A 26,060-nucleotide genomic window follows, 5' to 3' on the forward strand; every position below is an offset into this window, starting at 1 on the left:
GCTCTTGAATTAGTTCTTTTATCATTTTGGTTGATGGCAGCGCTGATCCGATGTTTGGCTCTTCGTGGTCAGGTGCTGCTGCAGCACAATGTCCCTTAAATGAGTTTGGGTTTCAGATCTCCGATATTGTTAATGTAAAGACGTGGAACGAGTACTTCCATATCAGCCTGATTGCTTCTGCTTACTCGTGTGGCCCCCGTGACTGTAGTGCCGTGGATTCATGGATTTTTATTCTTGGAATGCCTATAAGAGCCTAATGATGACTTTGGCACCTGGGCAATTAAGTAACTTGTTCATAGCCATATAGTTTCAGTTCAGATTTTTTTCGCATCACATTTTACATTGTTCTTCCTGATTTTGATACTGAATTTTCTATGTAAATCTGTATAAAATTAAAAAAACTTTAAGACTGTCAAATCTTGGTTATTTTGAGAGTAAGTTTCCTTTGAGCAGACAAAGCCACAGTGACTTTTGTCGCTCCAGAAGGGAATTGAAGTTGTAATTCTGAAATGTATGTGCTGTTCCATCAGCAACTATTTCTATTTCATTAGTTCGGTTCTTGTACTGAAAACTACATTTGAGACATGCATTTACACTTTAAATCCCATCTTTCCTTATGCATTATGTTTTGAAGGCTCTTTCTTTACCTTCGGGTCTGTGGATATCTCTGAAACTATGTTTTGTTACCATTCCTATATTTTTGTAAGTCACTGTTGAAAATTCTAAATAGAGCCAGCCCCAGAGTAAGTCTTTGGTTGCTCTGCTAACTTAGCTCTAGAGTATTGCCTGCTTCAAGAATAGCAGGATAGGTTGGCACCATCTTTCCCTGTAAACATGCTACATTTTGTCCCATTTTCCCAATTTTTACAGAAAGTTACAGAATTTTGTTAATTTTCCAGCTTAATTTCAATCTGTTTTCCTAGATAGTTTCTTTTTTATTGGCTTTTGTTTTTCATTTAACAGCTGCTTCTAGCCTTACTGAAAGTTTGACTTTTTTTTTTATTGTTTATTTTTTACTTTTCTCACTCTACAACTGAAGATGCCAGGGGCTCTCTAGAAAGAATGCTGTCTCTTCATGGCTTGTAAGCTTGCTTGATATATATAAAGGTGTTACGATCTACAGGTCCAGTGTACGACTTGTCTTCTGTGTGGAAACTCACAATGCTAGTTTTTATAAAATCCCCAAACCTCATATCCATTCCTCACCCCTCCTTTATTCAAAGGAAAAGGGCAAATACTCTGTTTTCCTTGACAGTGAATTGCAAATGTGAGCAAACTCTTAATACTGTCAAAAGGAAAATTATAAATTAATGCCTTTCTGGGATGTCTTCGCACTGAAGGTCTCAGATAATTCTACAGTTACCGGTGATGACAGCTCAAAGCTGTTTTTTCCTGAGAAGGCTATGATGTCATTGTGTGACATCAGTAATCCTTGCTTTCAGAAAGTCACTGAGCTACTGTGTGAAACCCATTCTGGTTTAGCATCCAAAGCATCTGAAGATCTTCCCCCGCCTGTAAAAGGAAGCAGGTGTGAGCACTCTAGTTTTAGCACAGCTGTAAAAAACTTTTGCTCAAGCAAGGAGCTTTGGGCTGAACCAAACCTTCCTTTTATTTTTCTGCCTTTTTTCACCCTTTGATTTAATTCTCAGCGATGTGTTCCTCTCTTAGTTTTATTAATTATAGTTGAACTTATTTTGTTCTATTAGTTCTTTCTGGCAATTGTAATTAGTTTTCACCAAAGTACAAATGTTGTGGATTTCAGATATATAGTTTTTAAAAGACTGAAGTTTATGTAATTCAGTTTGAAATTAAAATTAGAAAAGGATGACTTCGTGAAAGGAATTTTAATTGTGCTTGTGTGATGGATTGAGTTATTTTTGCATGCAATACCAGCTTTTGACTGTACTTCTTTCATGGTTTGAATCATTTTTGAATTGTATTCATAATAATCTTGCAGTATTTTAATTTAGAAACTGAACCTTATGTTTAGTTTAAATAAACGTGTAACTAGGTATATTCCTGGGTTATGATGAAAGTGCTGCAGATTTAGGGGTAGAAGGGGAGAGTGACAAAAAATTGTTGGTTTTTTGGGTATTTGTTTCTTAATTGACTTCTAGAGAAGATTCAGTCTTCTGAAGTTTTCTAGGACTTGATTAAGAAAATTGTCTAAGAAGAAATTGTCTTAATTAAGAAAATTGTCACCTGCATCAGCAGGTGAAATAATACGTAACAAGACTTGCAATGGTTTGTTCCCCATAAGATTGTGATACAAAGTCAAATGCAGTTAAGAATTTTTTTTGTCACCAGCAGTATAGGTAGTTGTAACGGTATATACTCCTTAGCAAGTAGCAGTTATGCTCAGGTACAGTGAAAAAGTCCCCCCTCATCCCCAAAGCCAAGGCATTCTACGGCAGAGCCTGGAGACTGGATAAAACTATTTGAAAAGTGTCATTGGCTCAGTTTTCTCACCCATAGGGTTTAACTTGCACTATAAAGCTAAAGTTACAGATTAAGAACTACTGGGGGTCTTCTGACATGAAAATGAATAACACATGGTTTATTTTTTCTGAAGCCTGCACATTCTAAAATCACTGGCTGTAAGGACTGATGTATGCGCAGTGTTGGAATTTGTAACTCTGTTCTTTTTTTTCCATGGGAACATAACTCAAGAATTCAAATTTTGATATTTTTTTCCTCTTTAAGTATTATGTGATATTCCCTCCCCTCCTTGTTCTCTCTCCCTATCCACCAAATAAAAAAAAAAATTCTAGAATTTAATTAAGATATTGCAGTCATTTGTTTTTTCCAAACTCTGAGTAATTTAGAGTAGTGGTGACTAGATCTGGTATGATGAATTATAGGCAATGCACAATCCCCCGTCTTCACCAGTAGCTTATAGAAATTCAGTGTTCTTCCATAAAGACTGTGTCCAAAGGTTTGCCGTTCCTCCATAGATCACCTACTTCTATGTGTTTGAGGGGGAAAAGTCTGAAATATGATGGTTGCAAACTCTTGGTTCTTTTTGCATCAACAGATGCACTTTGTTGGAGACATAAGTCTTAGAGAAGGTTCAGGTTGTGTTCACTTTGAGCTACAATGAGAATGGTCCAGTTAATGTTTGCAGATCAAGATATACATATATCTATATATATCTCTACCAGGGGCTGTGTTTTTTTATTTCTAAAATCTGCTTTATAGCACTTTCTGAAGAAAAGAGAAAGCTTTAATTACTTAGGCTGTATATGGAACTCCGTCCTAAGTCAGCAACTGACAGTAGCAGTGTTTTTTATTGTTCCTGCCTGCCTCTCTTCACCTTCCCTGGGAAAAATGGGATGACTGACAAATAATCATCCCATTTTTTTGTATTCCCCTTTAAATAGTATAATCTTCTTTAATTAAGCTCAGAAATCCGTAGAATTCTTGACAAAAAAAAGTCTTGACAACAATCAGGTTTTTTTAATAAGTGTCTATATATTCTTTTTATCAAACTTTTAATTAAAAGTTCCTATTTACTATTACTTTGCAGTTTGCGATGTGCTGACTTACCAAATCACCCAGCTATTACAAGAGGGGGAATTAAACCATGTAATACATACTAACTTTTTAACAAAGGAATATTTTGGGCTTAAATACGTACCAGAACTTAGTAACGTGTTTAATGTGGAATCCACCAAAAAGGAAGTGTTTGTATCCAATAAGTAAATGATGGTAAATAAATATTATGTTTTATTACTCTTAGAATCTTGAACAGGCTCCAGATCGTTAACGCTTTGCCTTTTTGATTGATTATCTGCAGCCCATCATTTTCTATTGAGTAAAGCACTGAGTTTTGAAAATGCTTGCACTTTCAGGAAGTTGACTTTTTTTTTCTTCTTCCTCTTCTTTAGACTTAAAACAGGCTTACTTATGATTTTGAATGTAAATGGACTTAATTTATATTAAGAGATATGAGGGCCCTAGCTCCCTTGCAGATACCAAGGGAAGAGAGAAGGGTCATGTGTAATGTAGAATTAAAGCCACCAGAAGCAGACCTGTATTACAAGGTGATAATTCTCTTGCATCACATTTTTTAAAAGTTGTCTTCTATTTTATAGAAAGTACGTACTTTGGATGGTTAACTGTTACATCTATTTATATCTATTTGTATTTGTACCTATTTTATCTAAACAAAATAGAAAGTGGGAGATGGTTTATAGAAATTCAGTTTTAACTCTTTAAAATCTGATGTTTTTCAAATACATGGTTTTGAAAGAGTATACTTGTCTGGCTGTTAATGTATCCTGAAGTGTTGCTAATATTTTTCTTGTTTTTCTCCTTTGCATATTTGGACTGTCTTCTTGGGCATGTATTTCCAATGAACGTATCTGGATTCAGTTCACACGATTCCTCTGTGATTCTCCTCTGGAGGTATGTATTCGATCTAGATGCAGGTTTTGAAATGAATGTATTCTTGCCTCTTCACTCTCTGTAGACAGCAAACTATTAAAGTATAGGTGGTATAGATGGGTGTCACAATATTTGTATCATTGACTGGTAAGGAGGATAGCAGCATGTTTTCAAAGGAATCTGAGGACTCCTTTGCCAGATAATAAGCTACCACTGAATTTCGCATCACTGCATTAAGAAACAGTTGCAGAAAGCGCTGTGTCTCTTCTGTTCTTGCTTTATTGCTATGACAGAAAAAGATGTATTACTAAATAACTTACTGAACTGGTATTTGATTATAATCTGAGTTAAAAGTTTAGGAGAGATGCTGTTGCTTCATTTCAAGTAAGGAAACTGCTGGAGATTTCTTGCACTGTCTTCCTTGTTAGTCTTAAAGAGTTAAGTACTGCGTGACTGTAATGAAATTGTCAGGTTATAGTAATTACGCCAGTAATTTGATATGTCGCAGTTTGAATGAATCCATGTGTGGAGAGTTTGTTGCTTTTCTCTGCTGAGTCCACTGGCCTTTTACATTCCTGAAAGCTGAAGAGTAATAGAGCTCATTAGACTTTATAGGAAAAGGGCTTTTATCACCTCGTCAACTCAGGCAGCAGACTGCCATTATATTCTTAATTTTGTATGGCTACGTAGATGTTGATGCACGCTTCCCTGCCAGGTTTATACCAGTATTGTTTCTTACAGACACTTTTTATTGACATTTCGAAGCTTGAATTAAATTTTGTGTGGCACCACTACAGATGTCTTCAATTAGATGAAGTTAAATAAAAGAGGTTGTATATCAGAGGCCAAGGGATTCTTGAAATTCTTTATTCTGAAACAGTTGCCACAAGCAAATCTAGTAGTATGTCGTCTGTTTATTCTTTTGAACAAAAATAACTTAAAATCAAATTTAAACCTTACATGATTTCAATTTGTAATTTTTTGAGTTTTTAATATTGGTATTAGCTGCAAGTAGCATGAATGCCCAAACTCTTCCTGTCCTTTTTTTATTTCCTCATTTTATTATTCTGTTTAGTTTCAGTTTTGGCTATGGACTCTGGCACAAAAAATGAATAGTTTAAAAAATTATACTGTCTGTAGTAGCAGAAAACTAGGCAGTTTTCTGTCAGTAAACAGGATAATGTAGAAAGAACTGTTTGGGGTTTTTTATTCATCCTTTCGTCTTAGAAGCTGCATATAAACCTTTGCCATTTTACTACTTCACATGTGCAAATATGACCTTGTTTGGAGAGGTGCGGTTATAACGGGTCAGACAGGAGAGCTGCGTGGAGGAGTCTTAACCAAAGACCGATGTGCCCTGGTACCACGTTGCTGCCAAAGCAAGGATGTTTATGGAAGGGCGACCCAGGAAAATTGGAACTACTCAGGGTGGATTCCTGGGTTTGGTGGTCAGTGAGTTACGGGGTGTTCTGGGGCCAGCGGCTGTGTCGGCATCATTAATAGTCATCTCGGTGTTTGTCCTGCCTGAGTTGTTCCACGTTGTCTTGATACAACAGTTGGAAGGAGCCTCAGTACTTGGATGCGCCGTAGCGTTACGCAGTCGAATGATGATTTTTTTTGTTTTGTTTTCAAATCCTTCTCTAATTCCTCTTCAGTCTTTTTCCATTTTGACTGATGCTAAGCATTAAATCAATGATTTCATAAAACTGCTCTCAAAAGCATCTTTTTGAGTGAATTACTAATTTATACCTATTGTTTTAGATGTGTATATAGCAATATTTTTTTCCCCATGCATGTACAAACATTTGATAGTTCCTCTGCCTTTTTAATCGCTTGGTATTATGGGATCTTTCTGTAGCTGTTTATACTTGGCTGTTGTTTAACCATCCCAAATACTTTTCAATTATCAGCTCAGTTTGCTGGAACATTGTTCAGTCTTCAGTGATTCACATACTAGTGTGGAGAATATAATGGATCCAGCACGATGGAAAGTGAGCTGCTTTCCATTATGTAAATGATCATTTGTTCTCAATTTGTTTGCTTTTATCCATATTGAGATGCTTTTGAATCCAAAAGAACTGACAGGCATTTGTGAATCTAGATCTGTGCTCTTCAGCTTCTGCTCACTTTACTTTGTTTATTGATATGTGTTAATTTTTAGGAGATGTAATAATGATGCGGTTGCAGGTCTGTAATTCCTAGGTTCACCTTCTGTAGAAGGTATATTTTAGTCACATTTGATACACTGCTCGGGACTAAATCAAAACTCATTTCATTTAGAGACCTTGGCAAATTGCTTTATTTCCTTACGATGATGTAGACATCACCATTATGTCTACGTGGTGATACTTGAAGTCTCTTGCTACTGAAGTCCCTTGTGACTTCACAGCTTCACTAATCTTTTTAGCATTTTGAGCTTACTATCACTGTCCTGATTAAATAGTTGACAGTGTAGCTCAAATACTATGCTTTTCCAGTAAGGTACAGAAGTTAGCTCTGTAGACAGTGTCTTATGTTTTGATGCAGTGAGTTGATTTACTTTGTCTTGATATGGAATTGCAGGAAGGGATCTCCTCCTTCGGATCACCTAGTCCAACCCCCTTGCTCGAGCAGGGTCAGCTAGAGCAGGTTGTCCAGGACTATGAGTTTTGAATATCTCCAAGAATGGAGATTCCACAGGCTCTCTGGCCAGCCTGCACCATTGTTTGACCACCTTCTCAGTTAAAACCTGTTTCCTTCTGTTCAAGTTGAATTTCATGTGTTTTAGTTTGCACGCAATGCCTCTTGTCCTGTCCGTGGCAACTACCGAGAAGAATCTGGTTCCCCTATTTTCATTCCCTCCCATCGGGTGTTTCTACGTACTGATGAAACCTCCCCCCGCATCGTCTGTTCTCGTGGCTGAAGAGTCCCAGCTTTCCCAAGCTCTCCTCATACCTCAGATATACCTTATACCTTAATCAGATATACCTTACGCCTCTGCCTGGCGCAGCCCAGGATCCCATTGGCCTTTTTTGTTGTGAGGCTGCATTGCTGGCTTTTTTTAAATGAAAACATGCAGTGCTACCTCTCTGCTGACACAGCCTATATTTGTAGGCTGTTTTCACAGCATCTCCACTAATCCCTAATGAAAGGAGAATGTAGTAGTGAAAAGGAAATATGTTGCTAACCAAGAGATAGAAATCTACCTTATGGTAGGTTGTGTGTTTGTGTGCCTTTGGGAAAGGAACTGCTGGAATTAATCACTTATTCAGCAAATAATTTCCACTGGAGTGTAGAAGTCAAGGGTTTCCTGGCTTTTTTTTTTTTTTTTTCTCTTTGTGTAAGGGATAGCATGGATTTCATATCTTCCTCCTCCCTCCATCCACAGCAGAGGGTGAAATGGAAAAGTTCAAAATGGGAAATTTCGCGAAACCTTCCTGAGTAAAATAATTGTGCAGTTAGTATAGTCAGGACCCATTTTTGGTAAGTGAGTGTGCAGTGCCTTCTGCAGTTGCACGCTGGTCTGGCATGTGGGTTAACAAATGCAATTTCCATAATGATGATGATGATAACAATGTAGGAAAACATCTCTTCAAAGAAAAAGACCAATGTGCATTGAAGTTCAATTAAAAGCAGTTATTAAATTGAGGTGTACTAATTGGGGCAATATGTAATACCACTTGTTATGAATATTTACATTTTAATAATGCGTTGTAAAATATGAGCAATCAAATGTGTTCATGCAATCATTAGCTAGCAGAATATGAGGACAGGTAGAATGAACATGTGATGGAATATATTGTCTTTTTCTCTGCATTATAGTCTAAACATTGGAGAGAAAATTCTTTATTTAAATTTTTGTCCTGGATTAGTTCTTTTTTTCATCATTTCAATATAATCAGCTTATGGTAATTCATTGTATTAAAGTTTGAGTATAAATTGTTAATTTTAAATAAGTTAGTCCCTCTGGACTGATTCCAGCGCTGATGTGTATTATTTTGGGTAGATAAAGTAAGCCCTCTCTGGTGGGGCTTGCTCACCTGATGTCACTGGTATGTTTTACATCACCTTTGACAAACACAGTCCCAGGTGGACATGGGAATAGTGTGAAATGGTATAACCTGCGTCAGGAAAATGTTTTATATTCTAGACCTGTTTCACGTCAAATTGCTTGGATGGTACGTGAGTTAAAGGAGCCAAGTATTCATTGAGAAATTGGAGAAAACATAATACTTACAAGCATTACAAAGGATTACATTGTGTGAAAACTTTTTGAGGAGGAGGAGAATGTTACTCTCTTTAAAAATGTTATTTGCTTAATGTAATGGAGATCCCTGAACATTTTGCCTGAAATCAGTGCTGTGCTTATTATGTTTGTTACGGAACATAGCCTCTTTTATGCTCATGACATTTCATTGTAATTGCATTAGAGAAATAAATGTAGTTTATACTTTACTAGAAGTTCTTAACGGATGCTAATACTTAGTTTGCAGAGGTCTGGTGACCAAACCCATGCAATGCCATTTGGAGTTCTGAGGTCACACACAGACACAGCATTCATTTAACTTCCAAAGACTTTGTGTTGGAGTGAAAGTCTTTTGTATGTTGGCTGGGACTATCTTTTTAACATTCATGAAATTCTATATGATGAGTTTTTGACAAAGAAAGAAAATCTGTTTTAACTGAAACTTAAGCAGGTCTGTGTTATATTACCGATCACCTTTCCCCTTAGATTGCAGGAGATATTTTATTTTTAGTGTCACCAACTGCACCTTGGTAGCTGAGAGGAGAACTTAACCTGTGCTGAGAAATCCATTGAGAAAAATCTCTTACTTGACTGTGTCCCAGATTAAAAGTTTTACTACTGACCATGTGATTTCATTTGGCTCTACTGAAAAGTTGAGGATATTGTATGAAATCATAACTATTGAATAAGTAGGCTTTACCTGAATGAGAAGAAACCCAGTTTAATATGCTAGTACCAAAGTCTAATATCCCCGTATACCGCAGATTGAGCTCTCGAATGTTTGATTGTTTCACTTTTATAGTATCTGTAGCTCCATATCTAGGTTTATGCTATATAACCATATAAAAATGCAAACATTATATGGCCTTTATTTTGGGACTTATTGGTTGGGTAAGTCAGTTGAAATGATTTCTGTTCACGTGGTTGTTTTGACACATGTGGTACCAATTAGAATAACTTCTACTGCCCATCATCTCTTCAGTCTGTGCTACTGTATCAAAATACTTGATTAAACCCACCTTCTGTTGTTGTAATGCAAACCAGTTGGTAATAGTAGGCAATATTGTCAGATTTATTGAGTGAGAAGCAGCTTTCAGAAGATCTGGCAATGCAGTGAAAAACATGACTAGATGGATAATTAAGTTGAGCACAGTGGAATTCAGGATTAAAGTAAACTTGATGTGGGAGAAAATGGCATGCCAAAGTTGGTTGTGTAATAGAGTTTAAATTAGGAGATCATTTTCTTCTTAATTTGAAGCATCAGTTTCTGGCTCTAGGTGCTTTCCCCCATCCAGAGACATACTTCACTGCACATCCAAAACCGCAGCGAACAAGAATAGCGAGTTCCTTAGTGTTTTTGCGGAAGATACTCTGATGTGGGCTGACAAAGAAGAAGCTCCGCAGATTCTGTTGCAACACAGAGTTCAGGTTCTTAGATAAAAGATGTTTCATTGGTCATAAAGAGTAAACCTTATAAAGACTAAACCTCACATGAAGAGTATGCTCTTCAATTCTTTACATAATGCTCTTCTCAATGCAACTTTAATGGTCACTCTGAGAAACTGAATTTCTGTGGCCAAAGTGCTTCCAGTCCTTGGGGCACGGGGGAGAGGAACAGCAGGGTCCTTGCTGTGGCAAAAGTCTTGGAGGAAGGAGGCAGTCACAGCCAGTGTTGGGAAATGTCTGCGTTTACCTTTCTGCCTTTGGGCTTTGTCTCTTGTGGAAGAGTAGGTAGGTCAAATTAAAGGGTATCTGCAGAATTTGTTTGCGTGTAATAATGCATTAATAACTTGATGAATCACGTTGTTTTAGCATTTCAGTACTATAAATGCTAGATGGCAGAGGCTATTTGCAGATTTGTGTTTGGGATGAGTGATACATAGAGTTTACTGATCATGAGTACGACAAAAGTCCCAAATGACGCAGTGAACTAACGTTATTTTCCCTGTTTCTCAAATTCCTTTTTTCCTTTTTCTAAACACTAAACATGGATAGCAAGAGTAATTTCTCACAGTATTTACTTTTCTGTTAAAATTCTTTCTGAAATTGTTTTTATAGCAGAAGTCTACCTGTCAGACAATTACATCCCTCTTTTGTTTTCGCTTAGGCAGAGAATGCACCAAATGGACCTGAATGTGGCTATGGTTCTTTCCACCAGCAGTATTGGCTGGATGGGAAGATAATTGCTGTCGGTGTAATTGATATCCTGCCCTACTGCGTGTCCTCCGTCTATCTGTACTACGATCCAGACTATTCTTTCTTATCTTTGGGAGTCTACTCTGCATTACGGTAAGAAGACTTTTTTGTTATCTGGTTATACGTAATAGTAAGAATTGATACTTGTTCCTAAACCTGAGCTTTTATTTCCAGGTTAAACATATACTGGTAACACTATCTCTAGCAAAGTATTTGTGGTTTGGGTTTTTTGTTTGTTTGTTTGTTTTTAATTCTCTACGGTTGGTTGCATTCCAAATAAATTTTTAATTGTCATCCTTGAATAGGGATGTACCTTTCTAGTTACCTAAATACTTTTAAAGATTAAAAAAACACTCAGAAACAAAATTCCTAGTTTTTATTGCCCCTGAAAATAATTTAGTATTGCTTGGTTTCAGCAGGAAAAGCCCTTTTTTTGTTTGAATAGAAATAATTTTTCCTTTGGCCTTTTTCTTAGCCCAGTCACCAAATGAAATTAATCACTTTTATAGTTTCATGCACATTGAGATCATAAATAATGGAGTACCTAAAAACCATTGTCTTCTGGATCAGTAGTCTGCTGTACTAGCACTAAGTGTACTTTTCAGGTATGTTAATCTATTATCTTTGTCTTTAGAAAGCTTGATGGAGAGAGCAATCCTATGAATTTTAAAGCCTTAAATTAACTATCAACCTGGTCTTGCAAAACAGTAGTAATAGTGAGTAATGCTTTTTGCTGTGAATAAGACTTGTACACTAAATTGCAGGTTACTTTTTTTTCTTCCATAAGTAATTTCATGAATCCATTATTATTATAAGGAAAAAAACCCTAAATGAGTGGAAATACTTATGCATCTCATTTTTTTTCTTAGCTTTTTTGCTTCTCTGTTTACATGAAGTAAGCTGGTCACAGACATGTGATGTTCCCAGGGAGGTTCTCATGAAGCAACTGGGGTTGAACCTCATGCCAGACATGTCTATTTTCATTTCCCTAGGTCTGAGACGTTCTAGAAAAAGTCTTTACTGGTTGAGATTTGCATTACACTTTTTCAGGTATGAAAGAAGTGCTAAAATTGTGAGATCCAGCTTTCTTCTTTCTCCAAGGCATCCTGTTGAGAGGCATCTTCTCTATAGGTGGAGTTTCATAGCTGTCGTTTCGTGTTACCCACTGTGGTGGGTAAATATGACATGACTTTTGAAATACGCAAAGCACAAACATACTGTTTGTAGGTTTTAGGAAAACCTGTTTTAGGAAACCTCTTCTTATCACTGTAACTTCATACACTTTTGCAATAGCTAATAAACTGTGCAATTTAATCTCTTGGAAGTCTAATCACTCAATTTGTTTAGATTTTGATTAGAATATTTTGATTTCCTACAAATCTTTTTTTAATTCCCCTTTTGGGTGTATTCTTCTCTTTGCGGTGGTGAATTTTGTGATTTCTGAATAATCTTTATATGAGCTGTTCAAATGCCTGTGTCAAAGGGTTTTCCCACAAAGTTCACTGTTAAGTTGCTGACATCTGTCTAAAGGTTTAGTGCTGCTGAAATGAGGTGCTGCAATCACTCCTCTCCATCTCTGCTGTATGCTGGGCTTCTAGCAACCATATATTTAGCCAGTTTAATTTACTGAGCAGAAGACTGTTTGCTTTAGCAACCTGGTTAGTGAGCTGAGTTGGCTCAGTGAAGAACCTGTTAACACCAGAGTTGTGATGGAGCCACAATGTGGAGCTGAGAATGGCTAGGGAGTGAGAGCAGGACCTCCTCCTGCTCTCTAGGCAGCTCTTAGATCAGTTAAGTCCTAAAGTGCAATTTCTGTGAGTATGGCACCTTTAATAGGAGCCGATCTTGTTGCCTTCCTGTTGGCTCTCCCCACCTTGTTCTAGCATGGTTCCTTGTGAAAGAGAAACTGTAGACTCACAGAAGAGTTTAGGTCGGAAGGGACATCTGGATGTCATCTGGTCCAGTTTCAGCGCAAATCGGGGCTAACTTCAAAGTTTTCATGAACATTAATGTAACTGTTGATGTAGCATCTCCAGTGGTCTATGTCTAGAAGAGGCTGAATTGTCATTTTTTCTGAGGCATTTAGTGGCACTGGTGATTATATAAAATCATAATTAACAAATGTAGAAAAGATGTTGGAACTCCTATGACTTAGAACTGATCTTTTTTCTCTCTGTTAGTGGTCTAGATTCTTAGAAGTATTTCATTACATATGCTAGATACTTGAAATTAGACTCAATTTTATTTTTGTTCCACACAAGGTGAGCATATATCATAAAATACTAAGCCCTCCTAAGGGCTTTTTTTTAGTATTCGTACATATCACATTACATTATGTCATAACAGACTGACATAATCAATTTTTATGAATTCTTGAAATCATTTTGAATTTTCTATATAATAAATTTAAAACTTGGTTGGTGCAACATGCATTTGTGGCTCAACTAGTGAAAAAGCAGCTTATAAATTCTGCAGCATTTAAGGCAATAAAAATGAGTTCCCAACAGTCTTAGAGGAGGCCAGTCTTATTCTTCTTTCAAAAAGGGGAAAAAAAAACCTTTAGAGGTGAGGAGGATTTAGGAAGTTGCAAAGGAATCTGATACGTTCAAAGCTGTTGCCAGTTTTACTCCGAGGAGGTTAAACTGCAGCGCAGTGCTGTCACTTCCACTTCATGCTACTTTGAGAATTTTTGCTCCTGAGTCGTAGAAAGGATGGGATTTGAAGATCATTTGAAATATGTAGGCATGTGAGTAAAGAATGAGGGGAGAAGAAGCTACTCATGAAATTCCAGTCTTAACCAAAGGAAAAAAATCGTCAAGAAATATGAGTGATTCTTATTTGCAGTAGAGGGAAAGTTAAACTTTCCCTCTGCTACCTGAAATCGTGAATAGTAGACAAGCATAGTATTCATAATCTCTGTTTAGTAGGAGGACAAATACTTGAACCTCTTTTGGAATTGGGTTACTGAAATACTGAATTTGGTATTGATGAAATGAGTATGTCTTCCTCACTGTTTGACTACTCTTGCCAAGCGCTAACAGCCATTATAACTCATTAGATATGTACCATAACTAAAAGCTTTACAAAAGGTAATTGCAAATCTGTAGTCCCTTTTCCATAGGAAAGATTTCGGCAGAAAGGATGCAGGTAGATGTGTGTTATGCCATCCAGTGATGCCTCATTGCTGCTCCTGGTGTAAAAATGATGGAGTTGGAGCATTCTCTTGCATTGGATCACAGCACACACTCCTGGATGGAGGACAGAGACAGATGCTTTATTATCCCCCCAGTAAAACTTTGCCTGGAGTAGGGTTGGCCAAATAGATCAATAAAAGATAGAGCAAGAACTTGAGTTAAGGGTACTTACCCAAGGAGTATCACTGGAGACTGTAGTACGTGCGAAGACACTGGCAGTAGTTCTAAGCAAGCTAGCTTTGGTATCACGTGCGTGAAGTTTTGTTGCCCATCCTAAGAATGCTGCTGCAGCCCAATTTTTATCTCATTACATTATGGTCTATTTACTTTCTCTTCACTTTGAGTCTTTCTGTTATATTAAATCAGACAATGTAGTCCAATTGGAAAGAGTGTTTAAGAGATCTTGAAATGCAAAGATAATGTTTTTTCCCTGTAGTCTTCCAGCTTTTTGAATTGCAGAAAGGTATTTGTTTAATTAGGTCCAGAATAATCTGCATGAAATGGTAAGATTGTTTAACTTTACGCCATGTCTTAAAGACTATGTTTATGAAGTGCATGTTTGTACATTTTTAGTAATACATAAATCTTACTTCTGGACTCTGTTGTGTTTACCTGGATTTTCAGATATGGAGTAACTTATTTCTAGACGTTCTCCTCTTTGAACAGATATATATATAGAGAGAGAGAGACACACACACACACAGAGTTATAACAAACTCATGATGGTCTCAGCAAACTCCATGTGACTAAAATGTTAGGTTTTACGTATATTTAAACATCCTCATTACTAACCTAATATTAAGCGATAAAAGAACCCCAGTATTTGTGCATGCTTCCTATATGCACATACTTGTATCCTCTTACCCCTTCGACACAAAGTTAAGAACCAACAGCCATGTTTTGTCAAATTTGTTACAAAAGTGAACTCCAAAGTTACAAATGCTGTAAAAATGAATATTATTGTGGAAACAGTGGCTGAATCTTTGTAATACTACTACTTTCTTTGTGCCAGTAAAATAAAAAGCAAACTTGTTTCGGAATTCATTGACACTTGTCTTTCAGAATAAATGAGAAAATCATACAGACAAACACGGGATGGGTGAAAAATACTTTTTGTTGCTTAAAGATGGATGTTTTTACATGTGAATTGCTAGAACACAACTAATAGAACAAACAAGAGGCTTAGCCTTGAAGCTTGTTTTTCAAAAATTCACTGCTGTTTTCCTGAGCCACACTAGCCACTCTGTGTACAATAGCTAGGCCACATTTCTGTAGAAATATGAATATTAATAAGAAACTTGTAAAATGGAGGCTTTTAGTGACTTCTGTTTGAATTTCAAGTCAGTCAATTGGCAGGACAAAACACAAAAATGAAAGTCTTTTGAAGTCTGACGTAGTGTTTTGCATTTTGGTGATTTGTTTGTTTTTTAAGCATTGATTTTCAGTTTATTATCTTGGGGCTTTTATAAGCATTCGTTTTGAGTTTATTATCTTCATTTTTTTATTTGATAGAAGTCTAGTCCTTTAAATAGGTCAAGAGCCAGGTAGCTGCAAAATATTTCAATATGGAGAGGTAAAATGAGTGTATGAATTGTATTCAAAAGTAATTAGTCTCTTCTTTCCTTTCACAGGGAAATTGCTTTTACTAGGCAACTTCATGAAAAAGCTCCTGATCTCTGTTTTTATTACATGGGTTTCTACATTCATTCATGCCCCAAAATGAGATACAAGGTAAAGTGTGTTTTTACTTATTTCCTTAGTGTACTATTATTCAAAGCATTTGACAGTGTTCATAGTAATATAATATTTTGTAATTGTCACTTTGGATCTTAATGTAGACTTTATATGGTTAAATTTGAATGTTGGCTATTATTTAACTTGGCTTAGGATTTTTTTTTTAATTTAGCTGCATGTGGTATTTATTACAAGTTGGCTTAAAAGCAGTTCACGTGGAGAGATTTTCAAGGCTGTCAGATAATAATTTGTCATTTGGTTACCTGGCTATCTTATGTTTACAGTATATCTTCCAATAGACTAAATTTCTCCCTTTTTTTAGGTTTGCATGTTTGTGGAACTGTTGCTTAGTGACAGTGATAACGTGCCTTCGTGGTCTTGGCTGTACTTGGGTTTTTCCTCTTTGTTCCTTGTTAGAGATAGGGGACTTGCTCTGCCGATGAAACCAGTGAGAAGCTAGGTTAGCGGCAATTTTGAGCCAGGTAGCAGATTTTTGAGGGTCAAGGGTCAAGGAGAATCCACAGAATGGTTAGAATAACCAATCTGCCACCAACCCTCCTTTGTAACCCCTGTTAGTTTCTGCTTTGTTTAGACCTGAGTGCCTAAGGGTCTCTTCTGTGTTTTTTTTAGGTCTTGTGACTGTGGTGTCTTTTTTTTTTTTTGTAAATTTATCGTTGCTTTTTGAAAATTATGGTACAATTTCAGAGTACTGAGTATTGATAAAAATTTTTGGAACACCTACATGTAACCAAATATATTGATTAATAATGTGGAAAGATACAAAGTGTCATGAAATCTAGAGGAAGAGGTGCAGTGTTTTCTCCGCCCCCCTCCCAGTGTGCTGCAGTGTTTTCCACTAGTTTTCAGATAGCCAGAAAATTGTGAGGCTTATTGAAGTGATGGTTGTGAAGGAAAAACCATTTCAGCTTTATTGTGGTCTACGCTACAGGTGACCATGATGGCTGAGTCTCCTGAAAATAACAAATTAGCAAATCCCTCCCTCTTATTTTTTTTTTCTTTTCTTTTTTTTCCCCTCCCTTTGCCAACTTGAGTTTATCATCTACATCTGCTGGCCAAACAAAGAGAATATTAAGTCTGAGGAAAGCAAATTAGTCAGTTGGAAAACGCTGCCTCTGTCATTGAAATCACCTTAAAGGCTATGGCATCACCAGCTTGAACCATAGCTTATGATTACTTGCTCTACTCTTCAGAAACATTTAAAAGTTTGGGATGATTTGTTCATGTTGAGACACTGCTATTTAACATCCCTTATCTATTCTACAACCTCCTTAGTTCAAGACTTCTACAAAGAATGCATTTAGTTTACTCTAGGGCACTTAAGAAACAAATCTGACTATAATGGCAAAAACCATCCCCGTTCTGAAAGATATCACTGCTAAGAAACTTTGGGTTCAGCCGCTTGTAGTAAGTTTTAATAAAAATGTGAACCTTGTATACATGGATTAAACAAAGCTCATACATGAGTCAATGTATTAAATTAGCAAACTTTAAATATGAAGATTAAATTCTGTAAAACTGGGAGCTAACCTCAGTAGCCACTGTACATTTATATTACTTATTATAATGTGATGTCTCTTCTGTTGGGCCTGTGCTGTTGTTTGAAAATGATTGCATCAAGAATGGAAGATTCTTGCGATGCTTCTAGTTCTCATTCTCAAATAATGGAAATTGAATAAATTGTAGTGGGAGTATTATAACCTTTTTCCCCCCCAACAAAAGCTCCTTTTCTTCCCTTGCTTACGCTTACTGACTATCTGATATGACTGTGATTTGATAGAATATACGTTTTAGTCTTCCAGAAACCTATACACGTCAATGTGCTTAGGTAATTAATCGTGACCCAGTAGGAGAACTACTGGGACAGAGGGTGGGGAGAAGAAGCCTATACATACATATTTAGAACACATACAGTAGCAGGTAAGTAATGCTCTGTCTTGAGCAAGTAATAGTTTAATAATTAATTGCAAGGGGTTTTATTTTATGTTCTGTTTCTCTTCCCGTGTATATTTGTTTTAGAAGTGGCCAAATGTAATGGAATAGAAAAGCAGGTGGACATTATTCTGTAGTTCCACTTTACCCTCACTGAAGTAGTACGCTGGAAACAAATTTTAAAACTAAGCTCTGAAATGCGTCTGGATAATGCTACTACTTTTGTGAAGTGATTGGTAGTGGTAAAGTAGGGTGGGCAAGTACTGACTTTGCAGATTAAGTCATTTCAGTAATGCCTCGTTGACTTAGAGGCATTACATGTTGAAGACTTTGCTTGATTCGGGTTTAATAGAGATGTTAGAGGCTCCCTTCCCTTAATGATATTAGTGTGGAAGAATGACAGGCTGTAGGTAACTTCTTAAATTGATGTCAGGTAAGCAAATTAAATGAAGGAAAGAAGAGGAAGGCGCTGAAAAGCTAACCACTGGGGTTTATCCTCTGTAATTTTCTTTGCAAATAATTTGTCCTAGGACGTTTAGAAACGGAAGCTAGGCACAGTATCAGTTCTTTAACTAAGCAGTGCCTTACAACGAGCACATGCATGCTGTATTTATTTCCAGTGAAGTCACAGGATTTTGGAAATCTTTGAAGATTTTCTTCCTTCTAGTCACAGATTGCGATCAGTGGAAGTGCATAAGCTGACAATTGCATTTGATTTTTAGTGGAAATGCAATAGTAGACTACTTCTAGCAAAGATGCCTCAGCTTGACTACTGGTTTGTACCAAACAGCTGTGTGTCTTCCCACTGACTGAAGAGGGATAGCTGACAAATTGGGATGTATAAGGAACAGTGACTTTATGTTGATTTAAGGAGTTTGACAGTGTTCCACTTTGCATGGAATAAAACTCAGTCTTCTGTACAAGATGGGGCTGGAATAATTGGAGATCTGTGCAATGAACTGTTGTACTCGTATTACAATCCAGGACTGATGCATTAATGTTGTGCCCATGAGGACATAGCTGGACGTTTTGTTTTAAATACGCATGGCTCCTAGATTGGAGCTATAGATATCCAACAGCAAGCATGAAAGCCTTGTTCTGCACGGGTACTTTCGTGGAATGCAAATTGCAGACATCTCTTCTGGATTCTGACTTTTTTGTGGATGTAACAGTCAAACAGCGGGGTTTTTAAAGCATAGGTAATAGGTGATCATATATACAAGTGATTGGGCTATATACATTAACAGCTCCCCCCTGCATCAGATCATCTTGGTTATGTTGTGTGCTATAAAGAGTTTCCTTGGCACTGACAGAATATTTTGTTGGAGGTTTGTTTGTTTGTTTTTTTTTTTAATAAGGCTGCTAATATGCGTGTTCTGCTTTTTATGCAGTTCTTAAAATGCTGTCTATATCTTTATCCTCGAAAGTTTCTTTGAGCAATCACCCTCGATATGGACAGAATGTCTAGGCAGCTGCTGAATTTTTAGGCACCACTGAGCAGGTCAGGGGCTGAACTGGCAGAGAATACGTTATTGGGGGGGTCAGTGTATGATCTTTTCATTTGAAGGATTCTGTTTCCAGAAATGATACAATTTTGGGTGTAAATAGTGTGTAATCCAGTGGAAGATTGGAGGCCTGAGCGTCCTGAAAGAGGATCCCCAAGTCAGGATTCCTCTGGCTCAGTAACAGAGTTGGAGAATTCTGGATTATCAGGCAGGAAGATAAATGGTTAAAAAGCATCATCCACCCCATGGATCAGACATAACTACGGAAGTTCTTAAAAATAAAGCTCCCTTTTGACTCGCTGTTCTCTTCCCTTTCCTTTTGTTCCCAAAGAGTTTGCATTTGATTGCAATGTGATTTTAAAACTGTAGAGTTGTGGTGAAATTACTTAAGATGGGGGAAGGGAACAGATCGCAATATTAGGCTATTCTTTAGTTCCCAGCTTCTCTTAGATTTGTTCCCATGTACAGGTTAATATTTATGACCTGGTAAAATAAAATCTACATTAAATTGAGACAAAAGGATTTCTGTAGTCCTATTAACTATGTTAATATGGAAAAATCCTATGAAAAACCTTAAGCAATGGCTTTGTTCCATTTTTTCCAGGTAGGTTGGGGTAATACAAGATTAAAATGGGTTCTCTGAAGAAATTCATGACCTTGTGGTAGAACTTTTCAGACTCTGTTAGATGTGGTAGTTCTTATGTTGGAAAATAAGTCTCCTGGAAAATTTTCCAGGACTTAGAAGATGCAAAGTCTTTTTCCTAATGCATTTTGGAGTCTGTGATAAAATTTAAGTATAAGAAATGCTTCTCATGTGTTTAAGTATTGCAGTGTGTTTCAGTTTAAAACATTTGTTTACAAACACATTTATAGAGTTACACAACTAAAAGAACCACCTTTAGTGAACAGCCGTATCGGATTGATGCGTGAGAGGATCTTGGATTTTTTTCGTATACTGATACTCTCTTTTATCCTGCATCTTTCCAAGTAAATAACTTTACTCCATGGCTCTCTGTTACTAAATTCACATTTTCCAGTCACTGGTGAACTCTTTGAGATCCTTTCTGTTCTTTCCATTACAGTTCTTTCATACTGATTTTTGAGTATTGCCGTGATTGACACTAACTAGATTTTGGGTTTGTGCTTCTGATATAAATAGTAAGCGTACTTGCTGCCTTGCATTTGCCATTCAGACCACTGTTGACCTTAAATTAAGTTCTCCTCCAAGTTCTTGTATTGGAAGGGTTTTGTTGGTGATGTTTTCTACGTGAATTTCCTTAGTTTGGGTGTTTTCTGAGGTTTTTTCAGTGTCGATATTTGCATGCAAATAGTGCAATTGGAGCACGTATCGTTACTTGTTTTGGTCAGTGATCTGCTTTCCCTGAAGCCGCTCCGCTGATCTTGTAAATAACTATCAGCGTACTTTGAAGTGCATAACAGATTTAATGTCTTCTTGCTGTGTTATCTCTGTGTACCATTTTAGAACCATTCTATGATGTGAAGAGGTGTTTTGACTGAAATCTTTATCCAGACTTGTATGCAGGCCAAAGTAAATGGAATTATTTCAAACAGTCTCCTTTGGTATCAAGGCATGGCCAGACTTCAGATAGATGGAATACTAGAAAGGGTTCTGAAATGTCAGAAAAGAAACAAAAGGCTGATTCATCTGTGATTAATCATTCTTAAACTAAATACCTCAGACTGACTGTGGTCGTAAGTGGTGCCCCTGGAATTTTATGGTGCTCGAGAGCCAATTTCTTTGGCTGCTTTCAGGAATTTCAGCATCACTCCTCCGGCAGCAGTGAAATGCATCCCGTGGTAGCCTGGACTTCCACATCCACGGGATCCACAAAGGTCTTGTTCATCCTTGCCCATCCTGACTCTTCTGCTGTTTCTGACTGTGGAATTTAGTTAATCTTTTCAATGAGCTTGGATTTGCTACATAAGCCAAAATGTGTGAGGGAAGGCGACTTAATGTGACGTGACTTAATGTGATTTTGGAGTATAAGCACGCACTTAGGGTTCTGCCACTGAGCAGCAGACAGCTTTACAGAATATCACGAGTTCCACACAAAAAGAGCTGGCATATTTATACCTCCGTGCTTGGTCTTTTGATTCAGCATGTTTTGAAGTGGCTACCAGCTGTCAGCCTGCTTTTCTCACTGGGAAAAGATGATAAGTGAGAGTAGTTTGGAGAACTGGAGTTGCTCTGCTCGAGTCTGTTAGCACTCGGACTAGTAGCTTTTCCAGGATTAATTTTGTCAGTTTCTAGGAATAAGAATGCATTCAAATTAGTACAAAACATAATTTTATTTTATAAACAAGTCATGAATAGTCAACTAAATATTCTGAAAAGTCAGTACTTGTTATATAGTGTCAAGCTGTTGCTTGCAATACCATTTGTTAATAAAGAACTGAAATATCGGGGCTGAAAAGCCATTATATACTCTAAGAGAGCAATAAGAGTTTTGGCAACCCAGTGGTTTTGATTTTTTTTTTTTTTAAGACTGTTAAAAACAAACAAAATAATAAACAAAGACAAAACCATACAGTAATTTAAAAAAGCCCTCAAAATTATGTTACGGAAGTGTGTGAGGGGAAAAAAAATCCCTATTTTTCTGTATGTCTTATGTTAACATCACTTTTAACTGTCTTCCTTCTTCCTTCCTTCTGTTTCTTCACCAGATTTCCCCACTGGCCAGGATAGTCCTCTGCATCAGCAGCTAAAAATTGAACATTCAGTTCTTCAGAGCTCTGAACTTACCTCATGTCTTTGTTCCTTCTAATGGTTTGGGGTAGTGACCGAGGGGAAAAAACCTATTCTGAATTATAGTGGAGTTTTGGCATTAGAACCCAAGGGATTTTGAGAAGTCTTTTAAAGTGGCTAGCCAAGACTTCCAAAACTATTTTGGATGATTGACTCGGTGTACATGTGTTAAATGCTTCTGAAAATCAAGCTGCTTTAATATTCCTTCAAGTTGTAACTAACACAAAAAGTCCTTATCTCTCTATGTGTATTTTATCAAATGTGTTTTGACTAAAGGTTGGCTGTCTGTTTTTTGGATCTGATAAGTCATATGCTATATTCAGGACTGCAGTGTCCTTTGCTGCTCCCTCCCCCCCTTTTTTTTTTTTCTTCTTGTGTTCCTTTCTTCCATAAAAGCTTTCTTCTTTCACCTTTTCCTCATCTGGAAGACTATTACCTACTACTTTAGAGCCCACACTGAGTAAATGTAACTAAACATGTTGGAATAAACAACTATGAGAATGTAGGGCACATTAAAAAATTACCATGGGTGAAAAATTATTAGTTCTTTAGCTCTTGATGTAGTGCTAGTGATAAATATTTCAAAGTATTTCTTATTTACTTTGAACAGCATCTTACATAGTGTTTGAGGCCACTTTCTAGGTTGCTTTTCTTTTTTCTTTAAGGCATTTCTAGTCAGCTTGTGAAAACCGCATTATTATGAGCATCAAAAAGCAGGAATAAGGAGATGCTCTGTTCCGGATAGCAACAGCCATTACTGAGTGCTGACAGTGGATTTCCACTGACAATAAAATTATTAAAACCAGAAGTCAATGCAATTACTTCTTTGTGTTTTGTTTTTTCCTAAGCTGCTGATTATACTGTGTATAATTGGTAAATTATTACAGTTTTTCCCTAGTGCAAGTGTTGAAGCTGTGCTGAATTTCGCCCAGCATTTGCAGGGTTAAAACCAGTTGGAATCTCATTTTTCTACTAGAAACAAACACAGATCCCAACTATGTCCTTTTTTTTACCTTTATTTTTCCTTTTAAAATATTTGCACTCAGCACTTATTTTTTTTTGTCAGTCAGAGCTCCCTGGGGAAAAATGTGAACATGTCCCTGGGGCTTTATTTTTCTAATTTTGGAAATGTGGATTTCTTTTCAGTTGTTTACTTGAAGTTTAAGATGATTGAAGTGTAGCAGAACTGAAGTGAAAAGAATATGTATATTTATGCCTGATTGTATTATTTGTAGACTTTTATCAGAGCAGAAAGAAATGTCTGTTCTATAGGTCTCAGCTGACCTCTGAAGTGAACAAATCTCTTTCTCATTACTGTAGTGCCCCTTGAGAAAATAAACACGTGTCCAAAAGCAGAAATTTTGGGGTGTATGTTGTACAAGCTTGGAAGGAATTCTCTCTGAAAGTAATTTTCGGAGTGAAGTAGTATTTGTGAGACATGGCCTTCCTACAGTTTCAGCTGTATACCTGTTACTTGTTATTTGATGGATCTTTGATTACAAAACAAATTGCCTCATATTGAGTAAACTTTTTTTGTGTGCTTCTCTATACTGGAGAAATAAATGTTATTAAAGAGGAGTACATCCTCTTAAAACTATCCATTTGTTATCTTCTGTATGAGGCTTGGATCAGGTTCTCTTACTTTCATGCAGTGTTTAAAAAAACAAACAAATCCCTCCACCCAAAACCAACCAACCAAAAAAAAAAAAAACCCAAAAGAACCAGTTCCCATTCAGAGAAATGTTCAAAGTCATACACTGCCTCTTTTAAGTAATTCCAAATATGAGGTGATTTAAATATCAGACTTTGAATATTGGTTATTTACTGATATTGATTACAATGTTGATGCTACTACTGATTCTAATGTATCAGTAAAGATTCTTTGTTCTCCATATGAGGGATTTGTTAGTACATAAAGAGGTATATATTCAGAAATCATAGTTCAGATGTTTTCAAGAATAAACATAGAAATGGGATAGAGGTGGTATTAACTACCTACATATGCACATCAGCAGGGATAAGTTCTACACCTTTTATTGTTACAAGAATTTTATTAACTTGGGAAAATTTCCCTATCGTGTTTCTTTTATAAAGGTGATTTTGTTAATTTGTATGAGGACTAAGTAAACTAAAATCTAACCTCATTTTCATAAAAGTCCAAGAGTGAGAGGTATGGTTTGTTGAAGTGCAGGCCGATTCTGTACCAGTGGATGTTTTCAGAGTTATTAGAGGTAACTTGCTTGTCTCTGTTGAAAGGAGCTGCTAAAAAGATTTATTCAGGATCATGTTAATAAACCCGAGGCAAACCATCTTCTGAATGATAATAGCTGGTAGAAATTTCTCATGTCTAATTCATGACTCTGCATAGTCATAAATTCACTGCTTATTGCTGACTTGTACTAAATCTTATTTGCAGGCTTATTTGAGGACTCCATAGCAACCATTAGCAATTAAAGTGAGAACTGTAAACTGTGAAATATATGGACAAAAGAGGTGTGGGTTTTGGTTGGTTTTTTTATTTTTTTTGAGGGGGAATAATATACTTCACAATTCATGTGTCTTTAATTCTTCTCCATCTGAGGAATGAGGTCACAATTCATGTTTCAGAATGTTCCAATTATAGTTCTATAAATCCATTAGTCCTTGCTAGTAAGTGTAAGAATGCATGGAATTGAGTGTAAAGTTTCTAACAAGCAAATGAATATAGTGCTGCTTTGTCAGCTTCACTTTGTTTTTCTGTTGATTTAATAATTTTTGGATAATCCTCAAACACTAGTTAATGTTCTTCTGAATTTTGTCTGTCTACCCATCTCTTTGTGGGCATTCCCAGAAGTGAGTGATTTTGAATATGCGGAGATGGACATCTTACAATGCCATGATGCAAAAGGTTCAAATATATTTATGAAGACAATGCTGTTTCCCTAACATAGTCTCTGTGTGTAGTTGTTCATAGCCATGCCAGTTTTCAAGTCTTGGGCAAAATATCAAAGTTTTTGTGTTGTGGAGAAAAATCAGCCCTTTAAATCTGTCATGGAAGTGTAGGTCATTGAAACACTGGTTAGTTTTATCTATGCAGCACACTTATTGAGTCTGGCAACACTTGGAGTATTGGATCTCTCATTAAACTTCAGATCCGATTGCTCTTATTGTATTCTTTCTTATTTTTGCTATTTTGCTGATTATATTAGCTCTAACTAGGCAATATTGTCAAGTGGAATTTATTTGGCCTGAAAGCCAGGAACTCCTGCTTTTCCTGGCTCTGCTGTGTTTCACCTTGTGGTCTTTACAGTAGGAGCTGGCTGACACATCAGTTAATCTACATAAGAGATGTTTTTTCTCCAATTTTCCAGGAAAGATTTAATGGTAGATACTTTAATGAGGTCTGGTTTTACTAAGACCTCATTAATTTTACAGAGGTATCACAGTACACTTCAGAGAAGTGTTACATTTAATCTAGATGACAATTTGTTATTTTGAATGATTATTTTCTTTGTCTGAATTTGTTTAGCTGCTGACTGTACTGAGTCTCCAAGTAAAAATATATTAAAGAGGTTCTATTATTTATCCTCAATCCTTATACTAAACACAATGCTGCTAACAGTCTAGTTTGAAAAAAGTTCATCATCAGTGTTTGAATGGGAACGAGAGTCCCAGACCCCTGGGGAGGGGAGTGATTCGGAGCCTGGAGGGAATAGTACAATCATAGAAAAGTAGACGTGTCAAGGGCCATGGGGGTTTATGTAGTCCATCCCCTTACTCCAAGTCAGGGTCAGCTACATTTGTGCTAACTTTTAAGACCCGTTGGACGTATGTGTGCCAAAAGTCTCTTTTGATAAACTTACACACACCTCTGTGTGTTGGTGGTTATATCCCTGTATGTTCTTGTGCTTTATTAGTCTTCCCATTGAATGTATTCATGTCTGACCTGAACTTTTCTTCCTAAGTATTACATTTTGTCCTACCTACCATCCACATTAAAGAAAAAAAGGTGGTGCTTGGGTTTGTGGTTGATTTTTTTTTTTTTTTTTTTGCAACACCCTTCTCTTTAAGCCTGATGGCTACCGTCACGTCTACATTTCTGTCATAAAGAATGATGTCTAAAA

At 36.7% G+C, this 26,060-nt stretch overlaps 1 protein-coding gene across 8 annotated transcripts in view; it reads left to right on the forward strand.

The window, feature by feature from the left end:
* The window catches only part of ATE1 (arginyltransferase 1), an 84,868-nt gene that overhangs the window by 20,075 nt on the left and 38,733 nt on the right, over positions 1–26,060 (forward strand). For all 8 annotated transcript variants that reach the window (XM_075757759.1, XM_075757756.1, XM_075757757.1 and 5 more), the window contains 3 exons: positions 4,375–4,407; positions 10,719–10,900; positions 15,633–15,732. In XM_075757759.1, coding sequence (XP_075613874.1) covers positions 4,375–4,407; positions 10,719–10,900; positions 15,633–15,732 — 315 coding nt within the window. The remainder of the gene's footprint in view (positions 1–4,374; positions 4,408–10,718; positions 10,901–15,632; positions 15,733–26,060) is intronic.

Source organism: Balearica regulorum, chromosome 7 (assembly GCF_011004875.1).
Source record: "Balearica regulorum gibbericeps isolate bBalReg1 chromosome 7, bBalReg1.pri, whole genome shotgun sequence".
NCBI classification, from domain to species: domain Eukaryota; kingdom Metazoa; phylum Chordata; class Aves; order Gruiformes; family Gruidae; genus Balearica; species Balearica regulorum.